This window comes from Tripterygium wilfordii, chromosome 9, assembly GCF_013401445.1.
Source record: "Tripterygium wilfordii isolate XIE 37 chromosome 9, ASM1340144v1, whole genome shotgun sequence".
NCBI classification, from domain to species: Eukaryota; Viridiplantae; Streptophyta; class Magnoliopsida; order Celastrales; family Celastraceae; genus Tripterygium; species Tripterygium wilfordii.
In genome coordinates this window covers 11,003,279-11,030,271 of record NC_052240.1, presented here as the reverse complement: position 1 = coordinate 11,030,271, position 26,993 = coordinate 11,003,279, and the positions used below count along the sequence as shown (strand labels likewise).

The 26,993-nt window shown below is 38.5% G+C and overlaps 1 protein-coding gene across 3 annotated transcripts; it reads right to left on the bottom strand.

Annotated features, from left to right (window-relative positions):
* Positions 1 to 3,624: 3,624 nt before the first annotated feature.
* On the bottom strand, positions 3,625 to 25,032 carry LOC120005316 (heavy metal-associated isoprenylated plant protein 43). Of its 3 annotated transcripts, none has more exons than XM_038854891.1 (5): positions 24,911 to 25,032; positions 24,696 to 24,777; positions 24,367 to 24,581; positions 4,189 to 4,434; positions 3,625 to 3,928 (listed from the first exon to the last, which is right to left on the bottom strand). In XM_038854891.1, the coding sequence occupies exons 1-4, from the start codon at positions 24,923 to 24,925 to the stop codon at positions 4,192 to 4,194; spliced, it is 555 nt and encodes a 184-aa protein (XP_038710819.1). In that variant the 5' UTR covers positions 24,926 to 25,032; the 3' UTR covers positions 3,625 to 3,928; positions 4,189 to 4,191. The 3 variants fall into 3 exon arrangements, with proteins under 3 accessions (XP_038710819.1, XP_038710820.1, XP_038710821.1); XM_038854892.1 differs by having other exon boundaries at positions 24,391 to 24,581; positions 24,911 to 25,028; XM_038854893.1 differs by lacking the exons at positions 24,367 to 24,581; positions 24,696 to 24,777; positions 24,911 to 25,032 and adding exons at positions 4,687 to 4,768; positions 4,902 to 4,991 and having other exon boundaries at positions 4,189 to 4,568.
* Positions 25,033 to 26,993: the final 1,961 nt, after the last annotated feature.

Sequence of the window (26,993 nt, the reverse complement as noted above, 5' to 3'; positions counted from 1 at the left end):
ACCAATGGTCATGTTACCTTGTAGGCAATCATGAATTTGTTGTTCAATTTGAAATAAGTATACATTGTTGGAAAGGCCAAGTCGATCCTTCAACTCATTCCAAAGATCGTGCGCGTCTTCATTATACATGACGCTTTGTCCAATGTCAGGTGATATTGTGTTAAGGATCCATCCTTTGACAAGAAGGTTGCATCGAATCCATTGTTTCATCTCCACTACGGACTCTGCAGGTGGTTTAGTCACAGTCCCATCAATGAAACCATCATTGTTCTTTGCAATGAGAGCCATGAGCATCGCATGACTCCAAAGAGAGTAGTTGTCTTGATTTAGTGTTTGATTCACTAGGACAAGACCAGGTTGATCCGAGTGATGAAGATAGAGAGGATTGCTTGGGTCGTCATACTTGTGTGATTGAACTTTGGTCATCTCAGATTTTTCTGGAGTGCCGTCGTTGTTCTTGGCCATTGGTGCTGTTGGTAGTGATGGAAGAAGATGGTTTGTTGCTGGTTTTGTTTATGTGGTGTGTTCTTGAACCTGCTCCGATACCATGTGAAAACAGGGACAAACACACGATTTTGGTGTTATGATTTTCTTCTTCGTCTATGTGCTGGTACATATACAAGTAAGGTCATGATGGCCTACACATGTAGACATTTCCTGGTCTAAAATGACGGCTATGATGGCCTACACATGTGGATATTTCCTAGTCTAAAATGACGGCCATAATGGCCTACACATGTGGACATTTCAACGTCATGACAAACATATCTTAGTCAACTTTGTGTGTCCCGATTATTCTCCTTGACATCCTGAATATCTGCTCTAACATCCTTGACATCTGTTTTAACAGTAACAAAGGATGATTTAACACTAAAAATCTCTTTATTGTTTCCATTGGAACTTGAGTAAGATTCCTATAATCTTGCGATTGAATTTTTGGTTAGGATTAGTGAAGATTGAATCTAAGGTTCATGACCTAATTTGGGGTTTTGTTAAATTGAAGCTAGACTTGATAAATTAAGTCATGATATGTTATTTTATCATTAGGTGGGCTTATTGGATAGTACTTGACGTTTATTGTTTAAGCTTGTGAAGTTTGTGTCTACAAGAGGTAGGGAAACTACCACCCTCTTTAATAATTCCTTGTATATCCTATATTTAATCCTTTTAGGAAAAATTCTATTCTCTTTGATAATTCTTTTATGCCTTGTATTGAATCATTGTAGGAACTTCCTAAATTCTTAAATTCCTTGTTCCTACAATTGTTTGATTGTTGTCCATGGATAATTGTTAACCTCATTATTCTTTGTCTTCCTCCATGGACATGTTGTTATGGCCTAAGCCATTGTTGTGGGCTTAGACGGTCTTGCATCCGTCATGTTTGATTATAATTTTTTGTAACAAAGATATTCCATAAATATTTTTATTCTTATCAAATACTTTTAATGCATTAAAGAGGAAAATTGTCAATTTATTTAGACCCGATATTTTACCTATTTTACACCCTTGTGAAGTTCAATGAATGAGGAGTTCGGGAGTGAAGCCGGGGCTTCGGCCTGGACATTGTGCGATTCCTAGGAGGATCCCGAGTTTATTGGACCGCAAGATGAGATTTTAGAAAATTGCATTGTAAACTGTTTTGGGTAAAACCTAGTTGTATTGTTAATGTTAAAGTAAATTCTTGTAATGATATAAAAATTATATCATTGATAAATGTTTTGAACTATATTGTAATGTGGCATATATTGAGCTAAGTTTTGTGGACAATTGTTGGTTGTGTTGTTCTTGTATCACATTGTTTGGTGTGGGGTGTACAACCCACTACCGGTTTAGGTGTCCGGATATCCTTGTTGTTTGGGAGTACACTTTCCTTAAATGGATCCTCCCTTGTGTGTGATATGTGACCTTACGTGTACTTGTATACACTTGGTCAACGAGTGCTTCGGCATTCGGTGTGCCTCAATTGTTCCACTTGTTATTTTAAATATATATAATATTTTAAAAGTATATATATGTTGTAAATTGCATTCATTGATGCATATTGAATATTGTACCTTGTAACCATTTATCCATATTCTTGTTGTTATGTGCCATGTTTATTTTCTATGGCACTTTGAGCGTTGTGAATCTTTATAGGGGCCCGAATCTAGTATGGTTCCTTCTGGTCCTCGTTGTTTATTGTTCGATTTTTATTTCCCTACTGGGCCTTTCGCTCATGCCTTCTTTTCTTTCTTTTCCTTTCCCCTCTCAAGTCAGGAAAATGTTCAGGATTGGCTGACGGAGGCGTGACAGTGTGGTGTAGCCCTTGTTTACTAGATGTCTGTTTCTTTACCTTTAGTTAGGATTGTTAAACGTTTCAAATTGTTGAACTTTATGTATGACTCAATCACCTTTGACTTGAGCTATTGTTTTGTTTCCGCTGTGATATTGACCACTGAGGTCTAACATTCTGATTAAGTGAGTTGTTTTATTGCATCTGCTTGATGTGGACCATTGAGGTCTCAATTACTATAGTAGTATTGGATTATGCTTCTGGAGGCTTAATACCATTGGAGTCTTCTTTAGGACAATTGTCGATTTCTATGCAGGATGACGATCATTGTATTACAATGTTGCTTCATGTTTGTCAAATGTTGTATGTGTGTTTTTCCTCTCACGACCCAACCAGAAACTGGGCGTCACAATTCCAATCTCCCAATCTCAAAAAACGCAAGAAATCATTTTCACATAAAATTAAAACCAACAGACCAAGACAAAGGTCAAGACTAAAATGACCAAAACCAAAACCCACTTGCCATTTTATCTTCTCAGTCTCCATTTACAACTGCATCACTCTCCTTGTCTCTACCCTCCACAATCCTGCCTGGTCAATTTTTCATTCAATCCAAAATTTCTGCTTTATTTCCTTCTTATCCAGACAAGGTCACCCAATAGGTCACCTGTCTTACTCACCTCTCTTTTGAGTACCTCCTCTCCCTCTCCCATCAAACTTTTCTTCAAAGTCCACAGTCTCTATCATTCTCTCCCAAACCCTCTCTCTCTCGGAACAATGAATGTCTTGTTGGAATAATTTCAACCATAAAGTGGATTTATTTTATCTGTGATTTTGATTTTGTAAAATAGACCAACGGGTATGGCTATTGAGACAGAGTGGTTTACCCAATTTTGTGTGATTCCTAAAGTTATGGGCTATAAACACATCTCATTGGTCTTATGCACTTAAGTATGAGTTTGGACAAAATTAAGTGCCCCTTTTTTTTTTGGTAAGTCATAATATTTTCCACAAAAACCAAAAGAGAAACAAGATGGCATCTAAGGAGATAGCCAAAAGCAGTATCAATACAAAAACAATACTAGGACATACCCTAGGAAAAAAGAAAAACAAATAAACCATCCACTTGTCATATGGACCTCTGATGTAGTTGTGCCCCTTGATGGGGATCCATATAAAATTTATTAAAGGATTAGTTCCCCTCACCACTCAAGTACTTCCATCGAACCCATTATACCCAAGGTCTAAAGAAGGTGAGGAAGACCACAAAAGTAGTAATAAAATTTTAAAAAAACTAATATTTTAATGATGTAAAGATTTAAAATGAAAATATTAATACAGTTATTGTTGAATAGAGATACTAATGCACTTGTTCTCACTTAATTTTTTAAACTTAAAATACAGATTCTAATACAGTTTTTTTTTTGAAACTTCGAATCATTTTTACATTATTTATCCAATACTCTATACACACTTGATAGCATTTCTCATAGATATATATAACATAATCTCCAAACACCTTCACCAACACATTCAAACACACACAAATTCAGAAGAAATTTACAATTAAACCACGACCCATTAATTCCACTCTCTTTAGGTACACAGGTAACGTCTCATACATCTCATGCTGGTCACCTCTCACATCTTTCTCACCTGCAAGATTAAAACAAGAAGAAGAGAAGTAACGTAATCTGTCATGTTTGGCAACGTAACGTATCTAACAAGAAAAATTAAAGCCAATCTTCTTCCAACCCCATGCAGTCATGTCGAGTTAGGTTTCGATCATATTCATACAATTTATTTTCTCGTACTATCAATCAATCTTAACAATATCCTTAACCCCGCAATAGTATTTTCTGTATTATTGACAAATAACAAAAGAAGAAGGAGGAGGAGGAGGAGGTTGTACGTACATGTTACATGATTGAGCAGGCATAGGGGTTTTCTTCACAGATACAATTATCACGTCTGTTGACGTAATAACGTGATGTTGCACAATTGCCGCCACAAAAACACGGCGGTGGATATCCATGTGGACCATAACACTCCCTACAACACACCCCAGTTGGGAAAGCCGCTACCGGTATTGGGAAAGCCACTATTAGTGGTGGGCAACACGGAGCTGGTGGTTTGGGATCCGGTGGTGGTGGTGGTTTGGGCTTTTGAATTTGAATGTCTATGACACATTCACCTCCTTTGCAGCATATCTTCTGCTTGATCTTCTCAGGATTGCAACCTGCCACCTTGATTGTCACAGTGTTCTTCTTCTCATCGTATACCTGGTCTCGAATTTCTCTTGTTCGCAAAAATCAATCCACACACACACATAGATAACTCAGACATTTTCAATACAGAAAATTAGTTGAAGTCTTATATATATATTAGTTAGAATTTAGAACAGAGAGACTCACGAGGGAATTTGCAGAGCACTTTCTTGATTTTCTTGTAGCATTTTTCACATTGAAGATCCACCTTTATCACCATCGTTGTAACCTGAAAAAAAAAGTGACGGTCATTTGCAGGCAAGAAAAAGAAAAAAAAGGCCATATAATTGTGACATTTAGAGCAATAAGAATCACAATTAGAATTGAAGTGATAGCTAGATAGATAGTAAGCTAGCACAGACGTTTGGCTCAGCCATGGCTGCTGTGGACCTGAAGCACCAACTAGATCGGAAGAAGAGCACTGATTGTAGCCGCCAGGTATAAAATTGAGTAAAAATTAAAAAGAGTCTCATATATATATATATAAAAATGGAGAGCACAAATTTTTTGTGATATCCATCGTATTTATGGTTGAAAAGTAAGTTCATAAAATTAGTTTATACTAGTTAACCGAATTTGACATAAGAGAGCCACCTGATGATGACACGTGTGGATGTAAGTTGAAATTCATGTCATCACCACATTTTGTGTAAATGTAGCAAATGGATGACGGATGCATGGAGGTGATTGCTGACTTCATCGATAATCTTGGACTTTTTATATGCATGTGCTGCTTTTAATTGATTCATCTCACCTACCCCTAGAAAGACTTGTTCAAATTAATCATAATAGAGTTGATTAAATAACATAGATGTCTCCTTTCTTTTGATAAAATTATTTAATTATATACATGACTCATCAATAATCTTTGGACTTTTTATATGCATGTAACATGAGCACCTCTCTTTCCCACATTTTCTTCACACGTATGACATTATTAGTTTAAACTTTTTTTTAAAAAAATGAAATTTCAAAACGATTTATCACTCAAAATACATGACGGAATTTTAAAAAAATTACATATTCTCAATCAGCGTGAAAAACTCTTTCTAACAATATCGCTTATCGATATAATTTGAAAAAAATATCGCATGTAAATTTCATTTATCTACACATTGCATATAAATTTATTTGCACTGCATGTTTATTTATCTGCATTACATATTATTTATCTGCGCTGCATATTATTTATTTGCATTGTATGTTTAAAATTTCACAAATCATAAACCATAAAAATCGTCTCAATCAGAGCTCAATCGAGTGAGTTATGACTGTCCGAATACATTGACGTCAAACACACTGATGTTAGAAATACAACTCTCATTTGTAAACTTTGAACCTATATTTTGACCCCTAAAATGTTCACATATCCAAATGAATATTAGACACAAATATATGAATCTTTGAGTCTCCTTTAGAATGTCACAAAAGTCTTCTCAATCAATATTCAAACGAGTGTGTTATGACTATCTGACCTCATTGATGTCGAATACACTAATGTCGAAAACACAATTTCGATGCACAAACTTTGAGTCTCGATTTGACCTTTAAAATATTCGAATCTAGAAAAATATACTAGACACAATTATGTGGATATTCAAATCTTCTTTCCATAGCCAAAAAAATATGATCAATCAGAGTTCAAACGAGTGAGTTATGACTTTTCAAACATCTAAACATCAGAGAAATATTTGATTGTTGAAATTTAGAAGTAAAATAATAGTTGAGGGTTGTATGATCAATAAAAAAGAAGTTTGAAATATTTTGTCTTTAATGGAATAAATCTTATTCACACATACTAATATGTATAGGCAAATTCTTTGAACCTTATTTTTATATGATGGTGTACACTTTTACTTTTATCAATATGAGTGATTATTGATAAACGTTTTGTACTCATAACATTTATTTTAGATTGCATAGTTTAATTGCATTGCTTAAGAGACAGTGTAATTAAACAATGCTTCATATTCATTAAATTAAGTTGTTGTTTAATATATTTCCTGATAATTGTCACTGTTCTTATAATTAGATGTAGTGAAAATATGGAGGGCATCTATGAAGTTGATAGCAAAATCATCGTAGATCAAATGGACAACATAGATGACAATATCGAGATTTTTGCATCAAATGTGTAGGTTGATGGGACGCTATTTGATTAAGTTGATGACACGTTCAATTTTTACAAGGATTATGGACAAGTTAATGGGTTTTCTGTTAAGAGGAGATCAATAACAAAGAAGAGTAATGGGATGCACAAATATATTTTTTTATATGTGGAAGGTTTAATAAATTTATTACACAGGCGAAGACTCTCGTCAGTCATCGTGGTTATAGTAAGAATGAATGCAAGGCTAAGCTTGTAGGTTGTCTTTCTATGGATCGAAAGTGCGAGATATATAACTTTGTTTGACGATGTGCACAACCATGATTTGTGTTTAAGTCAATCTAGATTCTTCATATGTAATAGGTAAATAAACCCCAACATCAAAAGGTAACTAGAGATTAATAATATTGTTAGAATTATACCTAACTAGAGTCTCAACGCGTTTGTGATTGGAATCGAAGATCATGACAACCTTACTTTTTTTGGTAAAGAGACACTAGTAACTTTATTGCGAGAACAATGCGTATGCGACCTAGTGGAAAGTGATGATGATGCGGTTCATAATTATTTTCTTAAAATGTATGCTATAATTACATGTGTGAGATTGGAGATTAGACAACATAATAATTTTAGAGAATTTGGGGCATGGGATGGGATGTGTAGAAATAAAAAAATAAAAATAAAAATAAGAGCTTTAAAGTTTAAAACAATAAAAAGGAGAAAAGAGAAGTGTGACGTAGTACAATGACAGCAACAAATCTACATCTTCCGTACAAATTTAGACCAATTAGGAGCCGAGAACGCCATGTGACCATGTCCCTCTCTCTCTCCTCTGCTTCACATCAACCCTTAAATTCAAAATAGACAAATAATTAGATAAATGTGAACCAGGTCCACGAGAAGGAAAACTATTATATGAATACATACCGCACATGCAAAAGCAATTTCTCTTTCAATATGGACATATATATATATATATATGCATATTTATGTATATATAGCATGGGTCCCGGCACTGAAGGATAGTCTTAGTCTTGGTCTTGGGTGCAATATTTTGAACTATGCAAGGACAACTGCACCGGCAACAGTACTGCTGTAATTTCAACGAAATTTTTGCTCCCAATTATGGTGTAGAGCTACCCACTTTCGGCATGGGTTGTCAATCCAAGTATCTCGAGCCATCACTAGCTTTCTCTCTAGCTCGCTCTTGTTAAAGATAATTCAACTTTATCTCTTCTGAGAATTAAATAGATCTCATACGTACAGGGGTTGGTGTAGGCATTATTGGGTTTCACAAAGGTCCCTTCTTCTGGAGTGTTTTGTTTAGTGATGACAAGAAGAACTCTTCATTTGTTCTGGACATAGGATTTCTGCATCTCTTACCAACATGATTTTCATTTGTTTTCTTGATATTTATCTGTTCAATCAACTGTTCCACCGTACCATTGATCCTAGCTCTACCTTGTTTAGTTATGCTTCCGGCGCGGTGGTGCAAGATTTTGTTACAAGTGTTCCTTTTCACTGTCACACTCTCATCTTGTTAGAATTCAAACTTGATTTTTAAGAGAACTAATATTATTTACCTAATATTAGTTCTCTCTATTACTAGCATGAAGAATTGCGGGTCAAATCTGGTTTTGTCCATTACAAAGAAAAGAGGTATAGTACACAACTATAGTAACAAAAGGAACAAAAACGCTATCAATTTGACATTTTTAGGCTCTTTCTTATCGTGTAGATGAGGAAGTGTGATTTATCCACCGTTGGAAAACAGGTGTAAGGTCATCCATAGCATGCATGATGAAGACAAAGAAAGACGCTGATTCCAGAACATGCAGTACCAAATTGAATGAACCTTCTAGCCTATTTCTTTCTTGATCAAGAGAAGGACATCTTACCAAAGCAAAAGAGACCAGACCACAAACATATCATCACCCAAACAAATTGCTTTGTCAAGTATCCTGTGGTGGGACCCATGCTATATCTACATAAATATGTAGTATATGTGTAGTTGCAAAACAATTACAAACAAAGTCGGCATTTAAAGCCGCTGCTCGGTAACTGCTTCGTTAAAAAACATAGAAAGCAGCTACTGTGGTAGGACCCATGCTATATCTACATAAATATATATATAAAAATACTGTCGGGCTCGGGCTCGGGCTCTGACCGGACCAAAATTGATTCGAAGTGTCGGGTTTCGAGCCCGACCCGGCTCCAAAAATGGAGCTCAGACCTGCCTAAGGGGTCGGGCCGGGCTGGACTGCCCAGGCCCGATCTACTTTCGAGCAGGCCGGGCCTAGACCCGTTGACCAAATGGTGAGCCCTATAAAAGGTTTCATCCCCAACCAACTCATCACCCTTCATGAATGATTCCTTGCATAAATTATTGTAGTCAGCCAAGTAAATTGGTGCATGGAGTTTGGTCAATAGCAAATAATAGGCCACGCAAGTATGCAACCCCATATGATATCGTGCACGTGGATCAAGAACTAATGCCCCACCATTTTCAATTACCTTTTATTTAAGCATATATATATGTACGTGGCAAACCAACTAAGTATTTCATATATATATTTTTAAAAAAGAAAAAAGAAAACATGAGTGGTACGCAATCTAGGGTTCTGGGTCTGATACTGGTTACAATTGTTCCTTTTTTTTTTTCTTTTAGATAAATCTAAGATTTTATTACTGAAATACGAAAGAAGAGAAAAAAGAACCGAAGGATAAGACCCAACCTACCAGAAGGTCCAATCTCTTGACCAACATTAAACTAAAGAGAATGAAGCAGAGAGCCCTTGAAAATTAGCTTGAAAATCAATCAAAGACAACCCGCCATAAGAACCAAAGAGAGTAATCTAAATTGAAGCTATGCCAAGAACTTCCACAAAGGCCTTTAAGATCGAAGAACATCAACTTATCACCCCTTGAAAAGATAAAGTACAATAGAGGAAATTTTGTGGGAAGGAAAGAAGAGAACAAAGTAGTCCACCTAGCTTAAACCCCAAGGTGATGAATATTAAGGTGATTTGAGAATGGAATGCAGCTACAGAGATAAAGGAAAACCTATTGCCCTTCCTTCAAACAGACACATGAAGCCCAAAAGAGCTCTCCAGAAGAAAAACCACACGAGAAGGGCCCAAGAACAATAGGAAGGCCCCAAAAACAGCTTGAAAAGTACTCCAAAACAGCAGCAAGGACCACCATAATCCTAATTAGGAGGAAATTGAACTGAATATCATCTGAAAATACTACCTGCAAGAGCAAAAAATAAAGTTAGGAGAGCTAGTGTGTGGCACGAGGCCAAGCACCAGCACCAAGAAGAAACCCAGTCAATAGACCCCCATCGCTCCACCAACCTCCCACAAAGAAACACAAGACTCCAAAAGACCCGCAAAGCACACACCACCAAAGCCTCCAAAATCTCCAAAACAAAGTAGACGGAGCAACAAAACCAACCCGTACAACAAAGCAATCAAACCAAGCTCCAAACTACACCAAACAAGTAGCCACAAGAGCAACCAACACAACAAAGATTGAAAACTGCAAAGCCTCCAAAACCTCCAAACACAGAAACACCAAGCAGGGAGAACAACTCACACCCTAACCTCCCACAAATTCCAAGAAACCAAACCAAACAAGTGCACAACCCCGTAACTCCAGAGAAGCATCTACTAAGGGACAACAATGAGAACATGCCACAACAGAGGAACCTTAAAACCCAAGCAGCACCAACACCACAAACCCTGAAGAATACACCAACATGCACAAGGCAGAATATACATCAATCAGAATTAGGGAACTAAGCCACCATCATCTCTATTCTGTCAACTCCTTGCTTTGCCAGAGAGTCAGCCACACTATTAGCTTCCCTCCATGTGTGATTAAACGTAACTGAGGGGAGAACTTGTAGATAATTGTTAATCGCATTGAAATCCTGGTCTAATTTCAAAGGATTACAAGACGCCTTTCTAAGCCAAGTGATAGAATTTAAAGAGTCTGATTCAATAATCAAATTACCCATTTCAGAAACTTCATACTCCACAGATAATTCCAAGGCTCTCCTAATGGCTTTCACTTTAGCTGCAGTGGCATCAACAGAATCTGCAAGGCCCGAAAAAATGCAAATAAATCTTCCATGACTATCTCTTAACACACCACCTACACCGGCTTTATTCTTTTGAAAAGACCCATCAGTATTCCATTTAAGGAATCCCTGAGAAGGTGGAATCCAGAAGACATTAGACCTAACTGTCTTACTGAGGTTTGATTTGAATTTTAGCCCATCACTAGATGTCATGTAATCTGGACCGCTATAAGGAAGGGGTAATTTAAGCGCTTTGAGCCATAAGCCAAATCTGATGAAAATCAAATACAGAACATTCCCCCATTCTAACTAACTATCCTCGAAAACCACCTTATTTCTTTCTGTCCATAGAGTCCAAGTGACCGCTGCGAATAAGATAGACCAAACCTTCTTCTGATCTTTCCCAGAGGCAAAGAAAAGCCACTCTTCAAAAAGATTGGTGACCAATTTTGGGGCACACCAGGCCATACCCCACCAATTCATTATTCTATACCAAATGAGATTTGCTCCATTGCAATGTAGAAGGAGATGGTCAATTGTTTCTGGATGAGAGCAACAAATTGGACACAAGTTGGAATCCACAATATATATTCTGTGAAGCCTTGCTCTTGTATTAATCCTGCCACTAAGAACTAACCAATTGAAGAACTCTACCTTTGGAGGAGCCCATCCCTTCCACACCTTAGACAGAGAAGACTCCAAGACAGAAGGAGAGTAGGAGTCAGCCGTATTGGTCAAAGATTTCACAGTGAAGTACCCATCTGCTGCAAACCTCCATATAATTCTGTCCTTTTTGAAAGGAAAAATTACTATATGCCCAATGGCATTCACAAGATCTCTAACTTGCTCCTCTTCCCATTGAAACAGATTTCTTCTCCAAATTAAATTCCAATTCCAACACTGTCCATCCCAAATACCAAAGTGCTCCACCGATTGATCATGAGCTCCTGATAATCTATGAAGCCTGTGAAAACAATCCTTGAGAGGAGAATTGCCCACCCAAAGGTCTTCCCAAAATTTAACCACTTCCCCATTGCCCACACTAAAAGCAAGACATTCTTTAATTGCTCTTTCAATACCCCCATCAGCAGCCTTCAATAAATTCTGGATGTTCTTCCAGTTGAGTGACAATAATTGAGAATTTGATGGCTCCAAAATCAAATCAGGCAGATCATATTTATCTTTCAGCAAACTCCTCCACCCCAGATTTTCACTTTCAGAAGAAACATTATATCTCCAGATCTATTTCAAAAGAAAAGCTTTGTTTTTTTCTAAAATAGCTCCTATACCAGCACCTCCCTTATGCGCTGGCCTTGTGACATGATCCCAGCTTATATTATGTAACTTCTTTCTTGAGTCAGAGTCTCCCCAAAGGAATCTTCTTTGTAACCTTTCAATCTTCTTAGCTACTCTTTTAGGTATCTTGAAGATGAACATGAAATAAGTTGGTAAGCTACATAGCACAGATTTAATTAGAGTCAACCTTCCTCCTGTTGAAAGCTGCCTTGACTTCCACATTGCAAGCCTGGATTCCACTTTTTTGACAACAGGTTCCCACATACTGGATTTCCTCATATTACCATCCAAAGGCATTCCAAGATAGTTCGTGGGAAGAGTTTCAGCTTTGCACTTTAACATCATAGCCATATTTTTAACTGAGACCTCATCAATCCCAACCCCAACCAGAGAAGACTTATGAAAGTTCACCTTCAACCCAGATACAAGCTCAAAGCAACGCAACAGCCTTTTTAGATTCATCAAAGAATTTTCGTTATTGGGATTGAAAAAGACCGTGTCATCAGCATACTAAAGATGGGAATAAACTGCCCTTCCAGCCTTCACAGGAATCCCCTCTATCAAATCCAAGCTGATAGCCTTTCTAAGCATTTGATGGAGGCCCTCAGCTGCAAGAATAAACAGGAAAGGGGATAAAGGATCTCCTTGCCTAACTCCTCTTTTTAACTTCACTTCATTTGTAGGTGAGCCATTCACCAAAACTGCCCTTTTTGCAGTTTGAACACATTCCGTAATCCATCCCACCCACCTATCACCAAAGCCCATCTTGAGAAGGACACTTTCCAGAAACTCCCACTGAATAGAGTCAAAAGCCTTTTCAAAATCTATCGTCAGGATGTAGCCTTGCTTACCTCTCTTCTTTAAGTAATCCACAACTTCATTCGCCATTAAAACTGAGTCCATGATTTGCCTACCTTTAATAAACCCTGTTTGTACTTCACTGATCACTGACCGTAGGGTCTTCTTTAGCCTATTAGCAAGAGTTTTGGAGATGATCTTATATAGACTACTGATCAGGCTAATTGGTCTAAATTCCTTTAGACTGTCAGCACCTGGAATCTTAGGAACAAGGGCTATAAAAGAAGAGTTGACACCCAAGGAAAGGTGACCAAATTGATAAAATCTATCCATCATGCTCATGATATCCCCTGAGACCACTTCCCACATGTTTTTGTAGAATCCCATATTAAAGCCATCAGGCCCTGGAGCTTTATCACTACCACAACTCCAAACAGCTTCTCTAACTTCTTCAAGCGTAAAAGGGAGCTCAAGAGATATTTTCAAATCACCGCTGATGGATTTAAACACCAGACTAGGCATGGATATCATTCTCCTGAAATTAGCTGAATAAAGGCTTTGAAAATGGAGAAACACCTCTTCTCTAATTCTAATAGGATCTGAGATTATTCCTGAGGCAATGGCTAGATTAATAATCATTTTATTTTTCCCTCTAATATTGGCAACTATATGAAAGTATTTAGTGTTTCTATCTCCCTCCTTGATCCACTTAGCTCGAGATTTTTGTCTCCACAGAGATTCCTGATGTCTATTTAAAGACCATAAAGATGATTGTAATCTTTTATATGAAGCCTCCTCACTGCTGTTAAGGACCCTACATTCTTTTAATTTCTCCAGCTTATCAATTTCTTCCTCCACTGTCTTGAGATTGTCATTGATGTTTCCAAAAACGCTTATATTCCATTCCTTCGGTGACTATTTCAGCAATTTCAACTTTAAAACAATGCTAAACTGGCCTGTAACGAGATCAGACAACCCTTTCCAAGTAGAGCAGAGAAACTGACTAAATTGTGGGTGCTCCCACCAGCAATTTAAGAATCTGAAAGGCCTGGGACCCCAGTTAATTTCAATCAAAGAGAGATGAAGAGGACTATGATCAGATAGCCCCCTACTAAGACCTTGAAGACAAAGGCTGGGAAATTTATTGAACCAATCTGAATCCAAGAAAACCCTGTCAATACGGCTCATACTTCTAGAATTGCACCAAGTGAATCTCTTTCCATTAAGGAGAACCTCAATCAGATTATAACAATTTACAAAATCTCCGAGCCAGTCCATCCCTCTAGTGCCTGAAGAGCCTTCTAATCTTTCTTCAGGAAGAAGCACTTTATTAAAATCTCCCCAAACCATCCACGGAAGAGAACTGACAGATTTAATTTTGATAATGTTTTCCCATTGCTCCAATCTCATAGAATCTGTATTGTGACCATAAACAGAAGCTATAACACATTTGAAGTTATGGCAGGGAAAGATTCCTTCTAAGATGATAAATCTGTCTCCCACTGTAACAGAGTGCATAGAGAAAGTATTAGGGTTCCAAATACATAAGATTCCCCCTGAGAGACCCACATCATCACAAGATATCCAATCAAAGGTATCAGAACCCTAGATGGATCTAACAAGAGAAGAATCCGCAGCAGAAAGCTTAGTCTCTACAAGACAAACAAAATCAACATTTTTGGCCTTAATCCACTTCCTGGCAGCTCTTTTCTTCAAAGAACTACCAACACCTCTAATATTCCAGGAAAGTAAACTGACCATAATGAAGGAATGACCTAACCCAACGAGAAGAAGCTGAACGGACCCTATCAGGTGCCCTTTTGATGAATATTCTCCCATTCCTGATTTTCACTGCTGATTATGATTTGCATCTCACTTTCAATTTCAGAATCCTCTTCCGTTCTGCTCAGACCCACCGCATTCCCTAATCCCCATGTTTTCTTAGCTTCATCCTTCGGCCTGCTTTGCAACATATTGGAGCTTAGACTATCTGTAGTTGTATGTTCCTCTAGAGTCCTTCTCTCCGATATGCAAATGATTCCATTCCTGTTGATTATCCCTTCATCAGAACCAGAATTACCTGTCGCCTCCGTAGATTGCTTGCTACTTAGGGCTCTGTCCTCATACAAACTCCTATCTACCAAATATAAGATCTTATTTCTGTTGATAATTCCTTCATCAGAGACAAAAATATCCGCCACTTTGTCAGACTCAGTAGAGCTGTTCGCCATCTTCACAGACTCATTTTCCGATTGAATTATGCGACTTAGTCTTTTAATCTTTCTCTTCGTGGGTTTCTGGAGCTGAGCCAACATCATACTGTATTTCATAGCGCCTTGAGTACATCCAGATTTCTTTCGAATTAATTTTCGCTTGGAATTTCTCTTCGTATTTCTATCTTCTTCTTCAGGCTTTGAAAATTTTGCCCATTTTGACTGCGTGATATCACCACTATCATTGGAACAGGACGAACTCTTTTCGTCATTAGAAAGATTTCTACCAGCTTTTTTCTTCTTTCTTTTTTTGATCTTATCATTATTAGTCGAACCGACTCTAGCGATTGCCTGACCCTGCCTTCCAATTTCACATTCTTCTTTGCAAACCTCTCCTTTGCTTCTCTTGGCCCTGGGCTCCTGACTCACCCGTTCCTCAGGCCCATGACTACTGCAGCCCAACACCTGATCAGATCCTATGACAACCAAAGCCTCCTTATCAAGACTACTTTGGGCTCTCCCCTTATCCACCGAATCTAGCCCATTCTTCTGATCCACCATAACACTAGGCCCACTTTTTGATGTGGGACAGACTCTCAATATAGAAAGTCATGGCTATTTAATGAAATTCCAGCATTCACGACAACCATTGACAAAGAGGATCAGCTCAATTCCACGATCTAAGGAGATTTAATATGTTTGACATTTTCCATTGATTTTTGTCTCTATTAGTCTTTACTGATTTCACATTCAACTTTCCTTTTAATTGCCTAGCATTGAGGCTTGATAGCCATAGTATTGAACTTTGTAACTCGCCTTTATGTAGGCCAAGTATGAGAAATAAAAAGGCAACTTGAAACGAAGAACTACGCTGAGTTGTCAGTACTGATTTCTCACTAAAATTATCTCATTGTTTCTATTCTCGTGGAGAACGTACAAACTAGAACGTTATCTAGTTAGCCGCTGCGTTAATTGGTATCGGAGCTGTCTCCGGAATCAGGCGGAGCTTTCCTTGGCCACCCTACTCAATACACAATACCATCTACCTTTGATCATGTCTGGAGGAGGATCCAACCAACAGATCCCTGCTGCTGAACAATTTGCAACCAAGGAAGCAGTGGAGGCATTCGATGGCAGGTTGTAAAATTTAGAAGCTATGCTCACAGAATTGACTAGGCTTTTTCGAGTACAGAACAACAACGTGCAGCCACCAAGGTATGCCAGGTTTGATCCTCGTGATGACATCGACAATCATAGGCAACAACTGGTTCCTGATGATGATTCATGTGAGGATGAAGAAGCACCTGCTGTACCACCACAAAATCAAGGGCCTCGACAAAACACTTATCGCATGAAGATTGAGATTCCTCAGTTTGATGGGTTATTCGTTATAGAGGAATTTCTAGATTGGTTGTCTGACGTGGAGAAATTCTTTGACTACTGGAGTACTGAAGAACATATGAAGGTGAAGCTAGTGACCTATCGACTCAAAGGAGGTGCGACAGCGTGGTGGGATCAAACACAAGCAGCAAGGATTCGCCAGGGTAAGGGGCGAGTTCGTACTTGGCGACGGATGAGGCAACTAATGGTTGAGCACTTCCTTCCCCCCGATTATGAACAAACACTCTTCAGTCGTTACCAGCATTGTCGGCAGACGCACCAGACTGTGCAGGAGTATGTTACAGAATTCCACAAACTCGGTGCTCATGTAAATATTCGTGAATCTAGTGCGATTCAACTCGCTCTAAAGATTGAGTCGCAGCTCAATAGGAGGGGAAATCGTAACCCAGGATTTTATCAATCTTCAACAATTCCCCCGAAGGGAGAATGGACTAAGGAGAAAGCTTCACCAAGGCCACGAGATGAGGTGGCAAGACCAAGTCCATCCCAACGGCAACCGATTCCACAACCAACCAAGGAGGCCGTGGGTAGATCCAATTCCAGCAACCCGTATGCAGTTCCAAGAGGAAACAAGTGTTTTCGTTGCGGTCAAGCAGGCCATTATTCCAACCAATGCCGTCAGAATAAGATGGTCCATCTGACTACACATGAGGAAGATTTTGAGGAGGAAGGAGCCCATGTGGAAGATGATAATGACTACGAGGACGAAGGAGTCTTTTTGGTAGTTCAACATCTGATGTATTCCCCAAAGACTACAGACGAGACTCAGCGTCGTACTATTTTCAAGACCAGGTGTACTGTTGATCAGCGTGTCTGTGATCTTATAATCGACAGTGGAAGCAGTGAAAATATCATCTCCAGGGTTATGGTGGAAAAGTTACAGTTATCTACCAAACCACATCCTTCTCCATATCGCATCGGCTGGATTAAAGAAGTGACGGAAACAAAAGTGACCGAGCAGTGCCTAGTTTTTTTTTCCATTGGCAAGTATAAAGACCAGGTGGTGTGTGATGTTGTTGACATGGACGCCAGTCATATGTTATTAGGGCGACCATGGCAGTAAATGTGAAGTTCATCCTTGCCCCAATGAAGCAACCACACGGTAAGGTAAATGTGAATACCAGAACTAATCTTCTATTGATACCCAAGGAAGGAGGTGGGACACTACCAATACCGGATCTTGTTCAACCATTATTAGCAGAGTTCAGTGATATCGGCCCAGATGAGTTACCTACTGGATTACCTCCACTACGTGAAATACAACATCATATTGATCTTATTCCCGGGTCTAGCCTACCCAACTTACCTCATTATCGCATGAGTCCCAAGGAGTACGAGATTTTACAAGGGCAAGTGGAAGATCTTCTCAAGAAAGGGATGGTCCGAGAAAGTATGAGTCCCGTGGCTGTACCTGCTCTCTTAACACCAAAGAATGACGGTAGTTGGCGAATGTGTGTTGATAGCCGGGCTATCAATAAAATTACTATACGATACCGGTTCCCAATTCCCCAGCTAGATGACATGCTTGACAGATTGGCAGGGTCACAAATATTCTCTAAGATCGATTTGAGGAGCGGGCACCATCAAATTCGCATCCGCCCCGGTGACGAATGGAAGACTGCATTCAAGACGCATGAAAGGCTATATGAATGGTTGGTCATGCCTTTTGGCTTATCCAACGCTCCGAGCACTTTTATGAGGGTGATGACCCAGGTATTTCAACCTTTCATTGGAAAATTCGTAGTCATTTACTTTGATGATATTCTAATCTACAACCATGATGAGGAAGAACACCTCCAACACTTGAGGAAGATTTTTGAAGTACTGCGAAGCCACAAATTGTATGTTAATATGAAGAAGTGTAGCTTCTTGGTGAATAGCTTAATTTTTTTGGGCTTTGTGGTGAGTGCGGATGGTATCAAAGTGGATCAAGAGAAGGTGAGGGCCATCCGTGAGTGGCCGACGCTGAAGACGGTTACGTAGGTTCAGAGTTTTCATGGCTTGACCACCTTTTATAGGCAGTTTGTGAAAGACTTCAGTACTATTGTAGCCCCGCTTACTAATTGTTTGAAGATGAAACAACTCACATGGAGTCAAGAAGCGGAGCAAAGCTTTGCTACCTTGAAAGAGAAGATAACAAGTGCACCAGTTCTCGCCCTCCCTGACTTTGATAGAATTTTCAAAGTGGATTGCGATGCCTCTGGAGTGGGAGTTGGGGCAGTCCTAACTCAGGACAGGAGACCAATAGCTTTTTTCGGCGAAAAGCTCAGCGAAGCCAGGCGTAAATGGTCCACTTATGAACAAGAATTGTATGCAATTGTCCGCACCTTGCAACAATGGGAGTCATATCTCATACAAAAAGAATTTGTTCTCAACACAAATCACCAAGCTCTCAAGTACTTAAACAATTCTTCTAAGGTAAATCGAATGCATGCTCGTTGGATTTCATATATACATAAGTTCACTTTTTCTCTTAGGCACAAATCTGGCGAACTCAACAAAGTTGTCGACGCTCTGAGCCGTAGAATAATGCTATTAACTGCTGTTCAAAGCCAAATCATTGGATTTGATTACTTGAAAGACTTGTACGCTAGTGATGAGGATTTTGAGCAAGGTTGGCGGGATTGTTCAACTGGAAATGTTGACAAGTATCAAATACATGATGGGTTTTTATTCTTTGATAACCGTCTCTGTATTCCGAAGGGCTCACTCCGCGAGCATATTTTGCAGGAATTACATAGTGGAGGGCTAAGTGGACATATGGGGAGAGACAAGACTATCTCACTTGTCGAAGCTCGATATTTTTGGCCCCACCTAAAGCGTGATGTTGAGAAGTTCATCAAGAGATGTTATATTTGTCAAACAGCAAAGGGTCAAATGCAAAATACCGGGCTCTATTCTCCACTTCCTGTACCAAGTGGCCCGTGGGTAGACCTATCAATGGATTTTATACTGGGTTTGCCGCGAACACAAAGAGGAGCAGATTCAATCTTTGTGGTGGTTGATAGATTTTCAAAAATGGCCCATTTCATCCCTTGCAAGAAAACATCTGATGCTTCACATATTGCTCAATTATTTTTCAGGGAGGTGGTTCGATTGCATGGGTTGCCAAAAACTATAGTTTCAGATCGTGACAGTAAATATCTTAGTCATTTTTGGCGCACTTTGTGGAAGAGACTTGATACTACTCTGCAATACAGTAGTACTTGTCATCCTCAAACGGATGGACAAACGGAGGTCACCAATCGCACCTTAGGGAATATCCTACGTTGTTTAGTTAAGGAGCACCCGAAACAGTGGGATAACACTCTACCACAAGCTGAGTTTGCATACAATAATGTACCAAATCGGTCCAGCGGAAAATCCCCTTTCGCAGTTGTCTATATTCAGCCTCCATTACATACTCTAGAACTGGTGCCTCTACCAAGACTCCCAGGTATGATCATAATTGCTGATCATATGATTGATAACGTTATTGATGTTCATGGGGAAGTTAAGAAGAAGCTAGAAGAGTCTGCTGCCAGGTACAAGATTGCAGGTGACAAGCACCGGCGGCGCAAAACATTCAATGAAGGAGATCTAGTAATGGTTCATTTGCGAAAGGAACGACTACCAGCCAGAGAATATAACAAGCTCGTACAGAAAAAGATAGGTCCATTCCCAGTTCTCCATAAGATCAGTGATAATGCTTATGTCATTGACCTTCCAGACAGCTATACAATATCAAAGACTTTCAATGTTCAGGACATGTACAAGTATCATGGTGCACCTTCATTACCTTAACCAACCTCGAGGACGAGTTTTCTCTTAGAGGGGGAGAATTGATGTAGGACAGACTCTCAATATAGAAAGTCATGGCTATTTAATGAAATTCCAGCATTCACGGCAACCATTGACAAGAGGATCAGCTCAATTCCACGATCTAAGGAGATTTAATATGTTTGACATTTTCCTTTGATTTTTGTCTCTATTAGTCTTTACTGATTTCACATTCAACTTTCCTTTTAATTGCCTAGCATTGAGGCTTGATAGCCGTAGTTATAGGCCAAGTATGAGAAATAAAAAGGCAGCTTGAAACGAAGAACTACACTGAGTTGTCAGTACTGATTTCATAGCCGGCTCCAAGGGGAGGCCAGACAGGCAGTCGCCTAGGGCCTCTCATGGGGGAGAGGCCTCACTTTTTATTAAATTGTATAGCATTTTAGGTGTATATAGACAATACAGTGTACTTGTCAATTGATATAAGAAAAAAATGGATTAGGGGGCTTCGCAATTAGTTTCAAATTGTAGAGTCTACAATTGGAATCCAAATGGCTTGAGAGATGTGTCACATCACATTATATTTTTGTTTTTTCATTTTTAAAATTTGTATGTCTTTTTCTTCACCATTGAATATAAATTGTAGACTCTAAGGAATTGCGAAACCCCCAAATTCGAAAAAAAATATCCTAATATATTGCTATTTAAGAAAACAAGCCCATTAACCAAAACACAAAATGACACGCCATCACATACATAAAAATTAAAAAGTGCAATTCATTGACCTATAACTTTGATTGTGGTAACAAATCAAATCCGAACCGTACAAGTGAGGCCCCTCCCCCATGAGTTATTTGTTTTAGCGTTATTTAGTTTCATTTGATGTAATAAATTTATGAGTTTGAGTCGCTTAATTTATTGGATATTGGTGATAATTTATTTGTATTCAAGAACTAATTATATTGCATTTTGAATTTATTAGATATGTTGGATTTCATATTTATAAAAAAAAAATTATTTTAGGGAATGAGGGCCTCAGTTTCTTAACTTGTCTATGGCCTCCAAAATACTAGAGACGACCCTGACTGATTTCTCACTAAAATTATCTCATTGTTTCTATTCTCGTGGAGAACGTACAAACTAGAACGTTATCTAGTTAGCCGCTGCGTCACTTTTTCTTCCCACTCTCTTTTCTACTAGCATTGACCTCTTTTGAAACTGACCTCCTTTTACCTTTTCCACCAGCACTCCTTGAAATTTGAAATTGAGTGGCAGAGACTCGTTCTGTATCTTCCTCGAACAGAGTTGCTTTTCCTGCCATGCTCCTATTCTTTTCCAGACTTTCTAACCTATCAACATCAGCCAAAGTGTCACGAGAGTCAAGATTTTTTGAGTTTGAATTAGTAATCTCCATTCTATCCGTAGAGACTGACTGTCTCCTACTTTCACCGGAGTTGAAAGGACATACAAGTTATTAGATCGAATTAAGTATGCGCATATTGTAATTACATTGTCGTCAGTCAATGTAATTAGAGAATGGGAGATAGCCTGGTTGATTAGTTTGTCTGCCCAAGATCTTGAGGTTTAGGGTTCCATTCTCACCAGAGGGTTTGGGATTTGAGTAGTTTTCCATCCGCTGTGGTGGCCTTTATGCTCCTCAGACATGGCTTAGCGTGTGTGTGGTCTGTGAGTCTTTCAAAAAAAAAAAATCAATGTAATTAGTTTGTAATTAGATAAGTGCTTACAAGGCAAAAAAACACTATTGGTTCAATCTTCCATTGACACTGATTTCCTTAATGGCATAGGTTAGTTTAAGTATTGATATACCTTTATTACGTTGTATTTAGCGTGCATATTAACAATGGCTCTGTTTGCCAGAGCGGAAATCTTGATTTTCAATGTTAGCAGAAATGCTGTGAAAAATATGCTGAGCTTTAAGCTGTGAAATATGTTGTGAGGTGTTTGGTGAACTAAAAACTGACGCTAGCGAAAAAACTGTTGAAATAAAGTATTATAATATTAATTTTTATTTTTTTATTAAAATATACTTATATTTAAATCATTAAATAATAATATTTTATATAAAAGTGTGGGACCCACACTTTAAAAAATTAAAAAAAACAAAAAGTTGCAGCAGAGAGGAAATGCAAAAGAAGCTCCGCCAGCAGATCCGCTGGCTCCGCTATGCTGTTTGGCACAACGGAAGGCGGAAGCGGATTCGCTTCCACTTATGCTGTGCCAAACAGGCAGAACGTAATTACACATACTAATGCATATAGGCAAATGCTTTCAACCTTATTTTTATATGATGGTGTACACTTTTACTTTTATCAATATGAGTGATTATTGATAAACGCTTTGTACTCATAACATTTACTTTACATTGCATTGATTAAGAGAGAGTGTAATTAAACATTGTTTCATATTCATTAAATTAAGTTGTTGATTAATATATTTCCTGATAATTGTCGTTGTTCTTATAATTAGATGCAGTGAAAATATGGAGGGCATCTATGAAATTGACAGCAAAATCATTGTAGATCAAATGGACAACATAGATGACAATATCGAGACTGTTGCATCGAATGTGCAGGTTAATGGGATGCTATTTGATTTTGTTGATGACACGTTCAATTTTTACAAGGATTATGGACAAGTTAATGGGTTTTCTGTTGAGACAAAGGATAGTAATGTGATGCACAAATATCTTCTTTTTATATGTGGGAGGTTTGATAAAAAATGTACACAGGCAAAGACTCCCGTCATAACTTTGTTTGACGATGTGCACAACCATGATTTGAGTCCTAGTGAATCTAGATTCTTCAGATGCAATAGGGAAATAAACTCTTACGTCAAAAGCCAACTAAAGATTAATGATATTATTATGATTAGACCTAAAAAGAATCACAACACGTTTTGTGATTGGATCTGGAGATCATGACAATCTCACTTTTTTGGAGAGATTGTCATGACCTCCATTGGAGCTTCATTCACTTTACATTTTAATTTATCATGTTTGGCAACGTAAGGGTATCAAAGACCCACCAAACAAAAAATCCGACATCATCTCCTCATAACTAGGAGGTTTCTCAAAACCTGAGACAATATAAACCAACATTAATAGGGTCTTGTTAACAAGTGTCGCAATGGTTAATAATTCACCACAACATATAATGTCATGTAAAATGAACATTCTCTCACTTAATTTTTTAAACTTAAAATACATATTCCAATACAATTTTTTTTGAGACTTCAAAACACTTTTATGTCATTTACCCACTGTTCTAAGAACACTGGATACCAATTTTCATATTAATATATAACATAATCTTCAAAACACCTCCACCAATAGATTCAAACACACACACATAAATTTCATAAGAAATTTAAAACTAAACCACGACCATTAATTCCACTCTCTTTAGGTAGACAGGTAACTTCTCATACATCCCATGCTGGTCCCCTCTCACATCTTTCTCACCTGCAAGATTAAAAAAAAAAAAAAAAATCTTAATCTGTCATGTTTGGCAACGTAAGATATCTAACAAGAAAAATTAAAGTCAATCTTCTTCCAACCATATGCAGTCATGCATGTCGAGTAAGGTTTCGGTCATATTCATACAACCTTATTTTCTCGTACTATCAATCAATCTTAACAATATCTCCTTATCCCCCGCAATAATATTTTGTGTATTATTGACAAATAACAAAAGAAGAAGAAGAAGAAGAGGGGTTGTACATGTTTACATGATTGAGCAGGCAGAGGGGTTTTCTTCACAGAAACAATTATCACGGCTGTCGAAGCAATAACCACCTCTGTATCCACCTCCACCCGAGCTTTCACAAACTGGTGGTCCACAATAGCCACCATAAAACCGCGGCGGTGGATATCCATGTGGACCATGCCCGTGGTAGCACGGCCCACCCTCTCGTCCTTCATTACACTCCCTACAACACACCCCAATTGGGAAAGCCGCTACCGGTATTGGGAAAGCCGCTACCAGTGGTGGGTAACACGGAGCTCGTTGTGGTATCCTCGGTGGAGTCGCCGGTGGTGGCACCGGCGGCGGTTTGGAATCCGGTGGTGGTGGTGGTTTGGAATCCCGTGAGGATGGTGGTATGGAATCCGCTGGTGGTGGTGGTTTGGAATCCGGTGAGGGTGGTATGGAATCCGGTGGTGGTGGCGGTTTGGTATCCGGTGGTGGTGGTGGTTTGGAATCCGGTGATGGTGGTGGTTTGAGCTTTTGAGGGACTTTAATTTGAATGTCTTTGACAGATTCACCTCCTTTGCAGCGTATCTTCTGCATGACCTTCTCAGGATTACAACCTACCACCTTGATTGTCACAGTGTTCTGCTTCTCATCGAATACCTGGTCTCGAATTTCTCTTGTTCGCAAAAATCAATCCACACACACACATAGATAACTCAGACATTTTCAATACAGAAAATTAGTTGAAGTTATATATATTAGTTAGAATTTAGAACAGAGAGACTGACGACGGAATTTGCAGAGCACTTTCTTGATTTTCTTGTAGCATTTTTCACATTGAAGATCCACCTTTATCACCATCATTGTAACCTGTAAAAAAAAAAGTGATGGTCATTTGCAGACAAGAAAAAGAAAAAGAAAAAACCATATAATTGTGACATTTAGAGCAATAAGAATCACAATTAGAATTGAAGTGATAGCTAGATAGATAGGGAGCACAGACGTTTGGCTCAGCCATGGCTGCTGTGGACCTGCAGCACTAACTAGGTCGGATGGAGAGCACTGATTGTAGCCGCCAGGTATAAAATTATATATATAGACACCGTGAAACCATTCATGAGCAAAGCCTGTATTCGTTGTTAAAAAAAGGTGAGATGGATCAATCAAAGAAAGCACAGGCATATAAAAAGTGAAAGATTGTTGTTGAAGTCAGCAATCACCCCCATGCACCCGTCATCCATATATATGCATATATAGCGACATACATTATCCAAAACATGGTCATGACATGAAATTCAACTTCCATTCACAGTCTCACGCTGTCTAAATATCTGATGAGTTCTAGGATATGGATGTGGGAAAGTTGCCCATTTTATTCCAAATTCCATTATTGATAATGTTCATAATAGAAAATGCTTTCTCCACTTTAAGAGGTGCGATCTACTTTAAGAGGTGCTATCAACGGTAAAATCAATGTCAAAGAACTCAAAAAGTCTGTGTATAGGCCATGTCTTCTAGTGGCAACAAACTTTTGAGGAAGATGACTGATCATTTTCTTCAATTCTAAGAAATCAATTGCAGAACACACATCAATAAGAAAATTATTAAGTTGATCTAAAAGTGTAAAAAACTCTATATCAAAGAAGTCTCTTCTATAAAAATGAAGTGTTGATTATACTTTACAACACCCAAAGCTACGAGTTGTTACACTTTTAGCATCCAAAGACTTTTTGTTATAATATAATCACCAATTGTTTCAAAATGAAACTTTTAAGGGACTCTGTTAGATTTCAGATTATTCCGGTCTGGGTCCCAACAGATGTGTCATTGCCACAACCACCCCAATTAAAGTTATCCCATCTTGCATCCACCACTGCCAACAGCCACCCCAATTAAAGGGAGGTACATAAAACCAATAAGTCATTAATAGAGTCGGGTTCCATGTAATTTTTTCAAGATTTAAATCTGATAACCCGGTTGAAAAACATAATAAAATAAAAGAGTGAGTTGTCAACGTGATTATTCTGTGTGTTTTTAAAAGCATTTTTCCCTGTGTTTTTCTTTTCCCATTTTTACGATGTAGGATATTTTTTTTTTGATACTAGGGAGGGAGAATACCCACAAACAAACCAAAGGATTAAACCTCTACTTGCAATACTCGCCTAGGCCAAGCAACTCCAATAAAATCCTCCCAAAGCAGACCCTGAATGCCAACAATAGGATGCTGAAGAATCGTTAGCCCATTGCCATGGTTGAGAGACTCAGATGCAAGGAAATCAGCAACCCGGTTCCTTTCTCTATACACGTGAATTGCTTTCACCTCCCAAGCTTGATGAACAAACTTCCGGCACACACTAATCAAATTGGAAAGAGAGAGCTTTGGAACACTCTGCTTATTTAGTCAATCCGCAACCATATAGGAATCTGTCTCCAAAATAACTTGGCGAAAACCCTCTTCCCAAGCTAGACAAAGCCCATGAATCGCTGCCCAGAGTTCGGCCTCTATCGATCCACAACTGCCAATATTAGCAAAAAAACATTTTAACCATACACCGCGATAGTCTCTTAGCAAACCTCCAGCACCAGCTGCACCATGCTCACCTTTACTACACCCATCAGTATTGAGGGTCACCCATCCTTGAGGAGGAGGAGACCACCCAATCATTTGCAAACCATACATGCCTTTATGTACAAGAACAGATGCATGAAGACTAAAGGCTTGCTTGATTTCAGCCAAATACCTCTTGATCCACATGAGCTTAGAATCCACCAAGTAGTCCTTATCATTAAAAACCATATCATTAAAAACGATGTAGGATATTGAAACCCACCTCAAATATGTTATGAATTCAATTGTATTCGTCACCTTTTAGGTTCTTACATCAAAGAAGACGGTGGAAAAGTTTTTTTAAAAAAAACAAAAAACGTAAGAGCTTTAAAGTTTCAAGCAATTAAAAAAAAAGAAAGAGTAGTGCGACATACATCTTCCGTACAACTTTATACAAAAGCAAAGGCAGACCAATTAGGAGCCGAAAACGCACCAGCGCAATGACAATACCATTTTCCCTCCTCCCTCCTCTCTCCAT